Here is a 12,978-nt window from a genome sequence, read left to right on the forward strand (position 1 = left end):
GGGGGAAGAGACAGCTTGGCCCACTGGTGAGGGTACACATGCTGCTGGCCTGTCATCCTTTCAGCGTGTATGGCCTGAGGAGGAGGATCCTGAAAGTGATCTTCCTAGTGAGGACAGTCATGTGTTGCGTACAGGTACCCTGTCACACATGGCTGACTTCATGTTAGGATGCCTTTCTCGTGACCCTCGCGTTACACGCATTCTGGCCACTACGGATTACTGGGTGTACACACTGCTCGACCCACGCTATAAGGAGAACCTTTCCACTCTCATACCCGAAGAGGAAAGGGGTTTGAGAGTGTTGCTATACCACAGGACCCTGGCGGACAAACTGATGGTAAAATTCCCATCCGACAGCGCAAGCTGGACACGTGGCCTGAACTCGCGCTGTATGCCCTGGAGGTGCTTGCTTGTCCTGCGGCTAGCATCTTGTTAGAGAGGGTGTTTAGTGCGGCTGGAGGAATCATCACAGATAAGCGTACCCTCCTGTCAACCGACAGTGCCGACAGGCTAACACTCATCAAGATGAACAAAGCCTGGATTTCCCCAGACTTCTCTTCTCCACCAGCGGACAGCAGCGATACCTAAGCAATACGTAGGCTGCACCCGCGGATGGAAGCATCGTTCTGTATCCCCTTCAAAAACGGGGACCTTTTCGCTTCATCAATCTGTGTATAATATTCCTCCTCCTCCTCCTCCTGCTCCTCCTCCTGAAACCTCACATAATCACGCCGAACGGGCAATTTTTCTTAGGCCCACAAGGCTCAGTCATATAATTTTTCTAAACAATTTTTATACGTTTCAATGCTCATTAAAGCGTTGAAACTTTCACCTCAACCAATTTTTATTTTAACTGGGCTGCCTCCTGGCCTAGTTACCAATTAAGCCACATTAACCAAAGCAATTAATGGGTTTCACCTGCCCTCTTGGTTGGGCATGGGCAATTTTTCTGAGGTACATTAGTACTGTTGATACATCAATTTTTGGGGGCCCTCGCCTACAGTGTAATCAAATTAATTTTTAGCCCACCTGCATTACAGCTGACGTTACATCAGCTGTGTTGGGCACTGCAATGGGATGTATTTATGTACCGCCGGTGGCTTCCTGGCACCCACCCATGCTGTGGGTCCACAGGGAGTTGTAAATGCATCTGTTTCCACTTCTAAAGAACCCCAGTCTGACTGGGGCATGCAGTGGGGGCCGAAGCCCACCTGCATTAAACATGACATTACTACCTCAGCTGTGTTGGGCAATGCAATTGGATATATTTATGTACCTCCGGTGGCTTCCTGGCACCCACCCATGCTGTGGGTCCACAGGGAGTTGTAAATGCATCTGTTTCCACTTCTAAAGAACCCCAGTCTGACTGGGGCATGCAGTGTGGGCCGAAGCCCACCTGCATTAAACATGACATTACTACCTCAGCTGTGTTGGGCAATGCAATGGGATATATTTATGTACCGCCGGTGGGTTCCAGGGAGCCACCCATGCTGTGGGTCCACAGGGAGTTGTAAATGCATCTGTTTCCACTTCTAAAGAACCCCAGTCTGACTGGGGCATGCAGTGTGGGCCGAAGCCCACCTGCATTAAACATGACATTACTACCTCAGCTGTGATGGGCAATGCAATGGGATTTATGTACAGCTGGTGGGTTCTAGGGAGCCACCCATGCTGTGGGTGCACACGGAATTCCCATTGCGGAGTTGTACCTGGCTGTGACTATTTATAAAAAAACGCGGTCAGACTGGGGCATGCAGACACCTTGACAGAATGAATAGTGTGTGGCACATAGGTTCCCCATTGCTATGCCCACGTGTGCAGCTAAAGATGGAGGTGGCACAGGATTGGATTTCTCATTGCTTCTGTACAGCATTGTGGGCTATCGCCACGCCCCTTTTAAAGAGGGTCGCTGCCTAGCCATGCCAACCCTCTGCAGTGTGTGCCTGCTTTTCCTGTGGCAGACGCACTTATAAATAGACATGAGGGTAGCGTGGCATGAGGGCAGCTGAAGGCTGGGCAGGGACAGTTTGGTGTGCGCTGTGGACACTGGGTCGTGGGGGGGGATTTGGCAGCATGTAACCCAGGAGAAGTGGCAGCGGAGTGTCATGCAGGCAGTGATTGTGCTTTGTTGGAGGTAGTGTGGTGCTTAGCTAAGGTATGCATTGCTAATGAGGGCTTTTCAGATGTAAAAGTTGTTGGGGGGGGCTCACTCTTGCCGCTATTGTGGCTTAATAGTGGGACCTGGGAACTTGAGATGCAGCCCAACATGTAGCCCCTCACCTGCCCTATCCGTTGCTGTGTCGTTGCCATCACTTTCTTGAATTGTCCAGATTTTCACAAACGAAAACCTTAGCGAGCATCAGCGATATACAAAAATGCTCGGGTTGCCCATTGACTTCAATGGGGTTCGTTACTCGTAACGAACCCTCGAGCATCGCGAAAAATTCGTCTCGAGTAACGAGCATCCGAGTATTTTGGTGCTCGCTCATCTCTAGTTAGGACCTATTTGCTTTTCCTATTCATGACATAATCAATGCTCGTTCCAAATTTCAAGTTTCTATGACATTGAGAAGTGAGAAAATTAGATTCCGTACGTAAAATTTGGACGCTAATTCTTTTGCGCATAGAATTATATAATCGAGTTGGGACCTATTTGCTTTTCCTATTGATGACATAATCAATGCTCATACCAAATTTCAAGTTTCTATGACATTGGGAAGTGAGAGAATTAGATACTGTACGTAAAATTTGGACAATAATTCTTCGGCGCTTAGAATTGAATAATTGAGTTGGAACCCATTAACGTTTCCTAATTATGACATAATCAATGCTCGTTCCAAATTTCAAATTTCTTTGACATTGGGAAGTGAGAAAATTACATTCCGTACGTAAAATTTGGACGCTAATTATTTTGCGCTTAGAGTTGAATAATCGAGTTGGGACCTATTAGCTTTTCCTATTTATGACATAATGCTCGTTCCAAATTTCAAGTTTCTATGACATTGGGAAGTGAGAAAATTAGATTCTGTGCGTAAAATTTGGATGCTAATTCTTTTGCGCATAGAATTATTTAATCGAGTTGGGACGTATTTGCTTTTCCTATTCATGACATAATCAATGCTCGTTCCAAATTTCAAGTTTCTATGACATTGGGAAGTGAGAAAATTAGATTCTGTCTGTAAAATTTGGACGCTAATTCTTTTGCGCTTAGAATCGAATAATCGAGTTGGGGCCCTTTGCTTTTCTTAATTATGACATAATCAATGCTCGTGCCAAATTTCAAGTCTCTATGACATTGGAAGTGAGAAAATTAGATTCCATACGTAAAATTTGGACGCTAATTCTTTTGTTCATAGAATTATATAATCGAGTTGGGACCTATTTGCTTTTCCTATTCATGACATATTCAATGCTCGTGCCAAATTTCAAGTTTCTATGACATTGGAAGTGACAGAATTAGATTCCGTACGTAAAATTTGGACGCTAATTCTTTTGTTCATAGAATTATATAATCGAGTTGGGACCTATTTGCTTTTCCTATTCATGACATATTCAATGCTCGTGCCAAATTTCAAGTTTCTATGACATTGGAAGTGACAGAATTAGATTCCGTACGTAAAATTTGGACGCTAATTCTTTTGCGCTTAGAATTAAATAATCGAGTTGGGACCTATTAGCTTTTCCTATTTATGACATAATCAATGCTCGTTCCAAATTTCAAGTTTCTATGATTTTGGGAAGTGAGAAAATTAGATTCCGTACGTAAAATTTGGACGCTAATTCTTTTGCGCTTAGAATTATTTAATTGAGTTGGGACCTATTTGCTTTTCCTATTGATGACAATCAATGCTCGTGCCAAATTTCAAGTTTCTATGACATTGGGAAGTGAGAGAATTAGATACCGTACGTAAAATTTGGACGCTAATTCTTTGGCGCTTAGAATTGAATAATCGAGTTGGGATCCATTAACGTTTCCTAATTATGAAATAATCAATGCTCGTTCCAAATTTCAAGTTTCTACGACATTGGGAAGTGAGAAAATTAGATTCCGTATGTAAAATTTGGACGCTAATTCTTTTGCGCTTAGAATTGAATAATCGAGTTGGGATCCATTAGCTTTTCCTATTTATGACATAATCAATGCTCATGCCAAATTTGAAGTTTCTATGACATTGGGAAGTGAGAAAATTAGATTCTGCACGTAAAATTTGGACGCTAATTCTTTTGCGCAAAGAATTATATAATCGAGTTGGGACCTATTTGCTTTTCCTATTCATGACATAATCAATGCTCGTGCCAAATTTCAAGTTTCTATGACATTGGGAAGTGAGAGAATTAGATACTGTACGTAAAATTTGGACGCTAATTCTTCGGCGCTTAGAATTGAATAATTGAGTTGGAACCCATTAACGTTTCCTAATTATGACATAATCAATGCTCGTTCCAAATTTCAAGTTTCTATGACATTGGGAAGTGAGAAAATTACATTCCGTACGTAAAATTTGGACGCTAATACTTTTGCGCTTAGAATTAAATAATCGAGTTGGGATCCATTAGCTTTTCCTATTTATGACATAATCAATGCTCATGCCAAATTTGAAGTTTCTATGACATTGGGAAGTGAGAAAATTAGATTCCGCACGTAAAATTTGGACGCTAATTCTTTTGCGCTTAGAATTGTATAATCGAGTTGGGACCTATTAGCTTTTCCTATTCATGACATAATGCTCGTGCCAAATTTCAAGTTTCTATGACATGGGGAAGTGAGAGAATTAGATACTGTACGTAAAATTTGGACAATAATTCTTTTGCGCTTAGAATTGAATAATTGAGTTGGAACCCATTAACGTTTCCTAATTATGACATAATCAATGCTCGTTCCAAATTTCAAGTTTCTATGACATTGGGAAGTGAGAAAATTAGATTCTGTGCGTAAAATTTGGACGCTAATTCTTTTGCGCATAGAATTATTTAATCGAATTGGGACGTATTTGCTTTTTCTATTCATGACCTAATCAATGCTCGTTCCAAATTTCAAGTTTCTATGACATTGGGAAGTGAGAAAATTAGATTCCGTACGTAAAATTTGGACGCCAATTCTTTTGTTCATAGAATTATATAATCGAGTTGGGACCTATTTGCTTTTCCTATTCATGACATAATCAATGCTCGTTCCAAATTTCAAGTTTCTATGACATTGGGAAGTGAGAAAATTACATTCCGTACGTAAAATTTGGACGCTAATTCTTTTGCGCTTAGAATTAAATAATCGAGTTGGGACCTATTAGCTTTTCCTATTGATGACAATCAATGCTCGTTCCAAATTTCAAGTTTCTATGACATTGGGAAGTGAGAGAATTAGATACCGTACGTAAAATTTGGACGCTAATTCTTTGGCGCTTAGAATTGAATAATTGAGTTGGGACCCTTTAACGTTTCCTAATTATGACATAATCAATGCTCGTTCCAAATTTCAAGTTTCTATGACATTGGGAAGTGAGAAAATTAGATTCTGTACGTAAATTTTGGACGCTAATTCTTTTGCTCATAGAATTATATAATCGAGTTGGGACCTATTTGCTTTTCCTATTCATGACATAATCAATGCTCGTGCCAAATTTCTAGTTTCTATGACATTGGGAAGGGACAGAATTAGATTCCGTTCGTAAAATTTGGATGCTAATTCTTTTGCGCATAGAATTATATAATTGAGTTGGGACCTATTTGCTTTTCCTATTCATGACATAATAAATGCTCGTGCCAAATTTCATGTTTCTATGATATCGCAAAGTGAGAAAATTAGATTCCGTACGTAAAATTTGGACGCTAATTTTTTGGCGCTTAGAATTGAATAATCGAGTTGGGATCCATTAGCTTTTCCTATTTATGACATGATCAATGCTCGTGCCAATTTTCAAGTTTCTATGAAATTGGGAAGTGATGGAATTAGATTCCGTACGTAAAATTTGAACGCAAATTATTTTGCGCTTAGAATTGAATAATTGAGTAGGGACTAGAGATGAGCGAGCACCAAAATGCTAGGGTGCTCGTTACTCGCGAATGAACTTTTCGCGATGCTCGAGGGTTCGTTTCGAGTAACGAACCCCATTGAAGTCAATGGGCGACCCGAGCATTTTTGTATATCGCCGATGCTCGCTAAGGTTTTCATTTGTGAAAATCTGGGCAATTCAAGAAAGTGATGGGAACGACACAGAAACGGATAGGGCAGGCGAGGGGCTACATGTTGGGCTGCATCTCAAGTTCACAGGTCCCACTATTAAGCCACAATAGCGGCAAGAGTGCCCCCCCCCCCCCTTCCACTGTCAGCATAAAGATCGTTCTCCTCTGCCATAGCTGTAACAGCTGTGGCAGAGAAGAACGATGTTTGCCCATTGAATTCAATGGAGCCATTCTTGTCATTGGCTGTGATTGGCTGAAGGCACGTGTGTTTTCTGGAGGCGGGGATTTAAAGTCCTGTGTCCAGAAAGCAATGCTCTGCCGGGGACCAGGAGGGAGCGACAGCCTGCAGCAGCGCCGCAGAACGCCAGGAGAAGTGAGTAATGATTTTAATTCTTTGCACCGCTGTATTCCCGGCGTATAAGGTGACAGTTGGGGGGTCGTCTTATACGCCCCGTCGCCTTATATGCCGGTATATACGGTATATATTTTTATTTTAACACATTTCTGGATGAATTGCAGGGAAGGGCTTATATATTTAAGCCCTTCCCAACAATTCATCCCGCGATCGCCGGCAGCCCATTGCTTTCAGTGGAACCTGCTGTATTGCCGGCTCCATTGAATTCAATGGGCAAACATTGTTCTTCTCTGCCACAGCTGTTACAGCTGTGGCAGAGAAGAATGATTTGTCTTCTATATGTTCTCAATGGGGTCGGCGCTGCTGCCGCCGACCCCATTGAGCGCATATAGAGAAGAGAACAGGAATCGCAGATCACACATAGGTGCGATCTGCGATTTCTATGGCCTAAGAAGGACCGTTGGGGTTCTTGAAGCCTAAAATAACTCCTAACGCTCTCCCTATAGCAGCAGCACCAGCAGCAGCACTTTCCCTGATTTATGTCAGAAGGCATCTGTGGCGAGCCGCGGGAGGGCAGATTTTAATACTCGGGTGACACCTAATCTCGCCAGCCACTCACTGCAGGGGGGGTGGTATAGGGCTTGAACGTCGCAGGGGGAAGTTGTAATGCCTCCCCTGTCTTTCTATTGGCCAGAAAAACGCGCAAATTTCTCAGGGAAGAAAATGAAAGTGACTTGAACACCGCGTGGTACTCGTCTCGAGTAACGAGCATCTCGAACACCCTAATACTCGAACGAGTATCAAGCTCGGACGAGTATGCTCGCTCATCTCTAGTAGGGACCCATTAACTTTTCCTATTTATGACATAAACAATGCTCGTGCCAAATTTCAAGTTTCTATGACATCGCGAAGTGAGAAAATTAGATTCCGTACGTAAAATTTGGACGCTAATTCTTTGGCGCTTAGAATTGAGTAATCGAGTTGGGACCCATTAGCTTTTCCTATTTATGACATAATCAATGCTCGTGCCAAATTTCATGTTTCTACGACATTGGGAAGTGAGAGAATTGGTGGCAATGATGGAAATCAAACGATCTACGTGGGGGGGGGGGGGGAGGGGCGTAACTGTCAACGCTCGCACGCGCGCCATTTATCATACGATAGTTGTACTATGCCTATAATCTTCCCAGGAGTGTACTCAACAACTTTCCAAAGTTTCATGGCGATCGGATAAATGGTGTAGTAGCGCATAAAGGACAAACAGACAGACACGCAGACAGACATGCATACATTCAATTTTATATATATAGACTAGCTTACCCGTCGCGCGTTGCTGCGAAGACAGACAGACATACATTCATTTGTTTTTATATATCTAGATAACAACCAATCACAGCGCAGCTTTCAAGTTACCTCAGCGGTATAATATATAACAACCAATCACAGTGCAGCTTTCATGTTACCTCAGTGGTATAATATATAACAACCATTCACAGCACAGCTTTCATGTTGCCTCAGCAGTATAATATATAGCAATCAATCACAGCACAGCTTTCATTTTACCTCAGCATTCTCAATATCCAGCAATTGTCAAGCGAAACGTTCGGCTGATGCATCATTTTGTAGTTGAGCACGCTGGTTCATAATGCCTTTTGCTTTTGTGCTTGAGATGGAAATCAAACGATCTTTGTCTGGGGGCATAACTGTCGACGATGCTCACACGTGCGCCACCTATCGTAGGATAGTTGTAATATGCCAGTAATCTTCCCAGGAGTGCACTCAATAACTTCCCAAAGTTTCATGGCGATTGGATGAATGGTGTAGTAATACATAAAAGCACAGACAGACATACATTCATTTATATATATATAGATGACATCAGGAAGTGAGAGAATTAGATTCCGTACGTAAAATTTGGACGCTAATTCTTTTGCGCTTGGAATTGAATAATCGAGTTGGGACCCATTAACTTTTCCTATTTATGACATAATCAATGCTCGTGTCAAATTTCATGTTTCTATGACATCGGGAAATGAGAAAATTAGATTACGTACGTAAAATTTTGATGCTAATTCTTTGGTGTTTAGAAATGAATAATTGAGTTGGGACCCATTAACTTTTCCTATTTATGACATAATCAATGCTCATGCCAAATTTCATGTTTCTATGACATCGTGAAGTGAGAAAATTAGATTCCGCACGTAAAATTTGGACGCTAATTTTTTTGTGCTTAGAATTGAATAATCAATTTGGGACCCATTAGCTTTTCCTATTTATGACAGAATTAATGCTCGTGCCAAATTTCAAGTTTCTATGACATTGGGAAGTGAGAAAATTAGATTCCGTACGTAAAATTTGGACGCTCATTTTTTTGCGCTTAGAATTAAATAATCGGGTTAGGACCTATTAACTTATTCTATTTTTGACATAATTAATGCTCATGCCAAATTTCAAGTTTCTATGACATTGGGAAGTGAGAGAATTAGATTCCGTGCGTAAAATTTGGACGCCAATTCTTTTGCACTTAGAACTAAATAATCGGGTTGGGACCTATTAACTTATCCTATTTTTGACATAATTAATGCTCGTGCCAAATTTCAAGTTTCTATGACATTGGGAAGCGAGAAAATTAGATTCCGTACGTAAAATTTGGACGCTAATTCTTTGGCGCTTAGAATTGAATAATCTAGTTGGGACCCATTAACTTTTCCTATTTATGACATAATCAATGCTCGTGCCAAATTTCATGTTTCTACAACATCGGGAAGTGAGAGAATTAGTGGCGATGATGGAAATCGAACGATCTACGTGGGGGGGCGGTCGTAACTGTCGACGACGCATGCACGCGCGCCATTTATCGTAGCATAAATGTACTATGCCTATAATCTTCCCAGGAGTGTACTCAACAACTTCCCAAAGATTCATCCGATCCCCATGAAAGGTGTAGTAGCGCATAAAGGACAGACAGACACACAGACAGACACACAGACAGACACACAGACAGACACACATTCAATTTTATATATATAGATAATATTGATGTGAAAGATTTAAATGGAACTTCTGCCATGGAGAATATCTTTCCATGTGCTCCGTTGGGAAATGTATAGATAACACTGGTGGTTCATCTAGTAAGACATCTCACTGTCGGTAGAGCAGACACCTGTTGCATTGAGCAGATCTCTCTCTGAAGGACCTCTTGTGTCTGTGTATTGCATGGAAGATCACTGATTTCTTTCTACTGTATAGAGAAGGTGATCAAGACGTGTCCTGATTGTGATGTTAATAGGCTCTAACAGAGGGACCACTGCTTCATCACTTAGAAGGGTGGATGATGAAGGTTCTTCATAGGTTCATACATTATAGTTTATGTGCTATGAAGACAAGTCATCTTCTTCTTTTTTTCTCCTGTTCTCTTCTAGTTCCAACAAAAAGCCATAACCCCAATGGAGTGATCTGCCCATCCTGCATTGCTGTCAAATCTGACTGGTGTTACACTTCAGATACTATCCAATGTACAGGGGATGAGAATACGTGTCTTATCCAGGCAACAGAGACGCAAGGTTTTAATAACTATTTTATTGTTGTACTTCACTTTATAGGCAACCTTTGACTAAGATTGAAAGGATCTCTACACAGAGATCTTACCAACACCTAACTAGTCACTGAAAAGAACAAAAAATTAAGTTTTATTGAAAAAGATTATTCAAATTAGTGTACAGTAATTTAACAATTACTCTATAATCATGTGTAGATCCCCTATTACTATTATATCATTAGGGAACAGTTTCTGATATCACATAAGAGAGTTAGATGTTTCAAACCACCTCTACAGTCTCAATTGGTACTATACTTCGAGACTGGAAAAAAATAGCGGTATCGTAGAATAAGGGCTCCCACACACTTGCGTTTGCGTTTTTTGTCAACGCGACTGTCAATGGGACTTTCTAATGTTAAAAACACAGCGCAGTGCAACTTGCGTTTTTGGTGCGTTGCGTTTTTAACATTAGAAAGTCCCAATGACAATTGCGCTGACAAAAAAACGCAAACGCAAGTGTCTGGGAGCCCGAACTTGTAAATATTTCCGTATGTACAATCAAACTACAAGTGACTGATCTATTAGTACTGATCTCACTAATGAACTACTGACACTTTGTTACTTAAGAAATAAAGTAAAATGCAAATTTGAGTAACAATAAAAAATATTTATGTAGACGTGAATCAAGTGAATATAAAGGATCCCTACGTAGCCATTTAAATCCAGGCCTTATTCCTTGCTTCTGTATCATAGATAGTCATCTGTATAGCCTTGCATGACAATAGGCATTTTAATACAGCACATAGAAAGATTTTTTACTTGCCCAGAGGCTGATATAAGAGGACAAGCTACAGTTTGTTAGCTGAGTAAATCTTGCAGCAAACAGTGGAATAGCTAATTCTGCTCTACTGATATATACACAGTGCGAAACATCATAACAGTGTGTCTGCGCTGAGTAGGTGGTTATGCCACTTTTCTGCGTATTACAAAAAGTTATTCTACGATATAACTATTTTTCTTTTCAGTCTCGAAGTATAGTACCAATTGAGACTGTAGAGGTGGTTTGAACATCTATCTCTCTTGTGTGATATCAGAAACTGTGGTCCCTGATGATATAATAGGAATAGGGATCTACACTAGGGATGAGCGAGCGTACTCAGAAAAGCACTACTCGCTCGAGTAATGTGCTTTATCCGAGTATCGCTGTGCTCGTCCCTGAAGATTCGGGTGCCAGCACGGAGCGGGGAGCTGCAAGGGAGAGCGGGGAGGAACAGAGGTAAGATCTTTCTCTCCCTCTCTCCTGCCCGCTCTCCCCTGCTCCCCGCTGCGACTCACTTGTCAGCCGCAGCGGCACCCGAATCTTCAGGGACGAGCACAGCGATACTCGGATAAAGCACATTACTCGAGCGAGTAGTGCTTTTCCGAGTACGCTCGCTCATCCCTAATCTACACATGATTCTAGAGTAATTGTTGAATTAGTGTACACGCCATGATATTTTAATAATTTATTCAAGAAAACTTAATTTTTAGTTCTTTTCGGTGATTTGGTATAATTCTTTAGGACTTTTTCTGCTGCTGTGACTAACACTAAACTAGTGAACTACATAGTCCTCGACTGCCTATTTGGGGGCCAGTAAAGTATTTGCTGTTACTAGTATGGCCAATTGAAGAAAAAGGTTTTCAGTTTTCACATGCAAACATTTTATAGCTTACTAGCTTACCCGTCGCGCGTTGCTGCGAAGACAGACAGACATACATTCGTTTTTATATATCTAGATAACAACCAATCACAGCGCAGCTTTTTTAGGTTACCTCAGTGGTATAATATATAACAACCAATCACAGTGCAGTTTATATGTTACCTCAGCAGTATAAAATATAACAACCAATCACAGTGCAGCTTTCCTGTTACGTCAGCAGTAAGAGAAATAACAACCAATCACAGCGCAACTTTTATTCTGCCTCAGCAATATAAAAAATAGCAACGAATCACAGCGCAGCTTTTATTTTACCTCAGCATTCTCAGTATCCAGGAATTGTCTTCTGATACGTTCGGCAGATGCATCATTTTGTAGTTGAACACGCATCCCGTTGCTCGTAATGCCTTTTGCTCTTGTGCTTGAGATGGAAATCAAACGATCTTTGTCTGGGGGGGCATAACTGTCGACGACGCTCGCACGCGCGCCACCTATCGTAGGATAGATGTACTATGCCAGTAATCTTCCCAGGAGTGTACTCAACAACTTCCCATTAACTTTGCCTATTTATGACATAATCAATGCTCGTGCCAAATTTCAAGTTTCTATTACATTGGGAAGCGAGAAGATTCGATTCCGTACGTAAAATTTGGACGCTAATTCTTTTGCGCATAGAATTGAATAATCGAGTTGGGACCAATTAGGTTTTCCTATTTATGACACATTCAATGCGCGTGCCAAATTTCGAGTTTCTATGACATTGGAAAGCGAGAAAATTAAATTCCGTACGTAAAATTTGGACGCTAATTCTTTTGCGCATAGAATTGAATAATCGAGTTGGGACCCATTAGCGTTTCCTATTTGTGACACATTCAATGCGCGTGCCAAATTTCAAGTTTCTATGTGAGAAAATTACATTCCGTACGCACAATTTGGACGCTAACTCTTTTGCGCATAGAATTCAATAATCGAGTTGGAACCCATTAGCTTTTCCTATTTATGACATAATCAATGCTCGCGCCAAATTTCACGTTTCTATGACACCGGAAAGTGAGAAAATTACATTCCGTACGTAAAATGTGGACGCTAATTCTTTTGCGCATAGAATTGAATAATCGAGTTGGGACCCATTAGCTTTTCCTATTTATGACATAATCAATGCTCCTGCCAAATTTCACGTTTCTATAACATTGGGAAGCGAGAGAATT

The 12,978-nt window shown here is 41.1% G+C and overlaps 1 protein-coding gene across 2 annotated transcripts in view; it reads left to right on the top strand.

The window, feature by feature from the left end:
- The window catches only part of LOC136632008 (phospholipase A2 inhibitor and Ly6/PLAUR domain-containing protein-like), a 63,320-nt gene that overhangs the window by 48,667 nt on the left and 1,675 nt on the right, over window positions 1-12,978 (top strand). For both annotated transcript variants that reach the window (XM_066606541.1, XM_066606542.1), the window contains one exon: window positions 9,958-10,098. In XM_066606541.1, the coding sequence (XP_066462638.1) occupies window positions 9,958-10,098 (141 nt within the window). The remainder of the gene's footprint in view (window positions 1-9,957; window positions 10,099-12,978) is intronic.

This window comes from Eleutherodactylus coqui, chromosome 6, assembly GCF_035609145.1.
Source record: "Eleutherodactylus coqui strain aEleCoq1 chromosome 6, aEleCoq1.hap1, whole genome shotgun sequence".
Taxonomy (NCBI): Eukaryota; Metazoa; Chordata; class Amphibia; order Anura; family Eleutherodactylidae; genus Eleutherodactylus; species Eleutherodactylus coqui.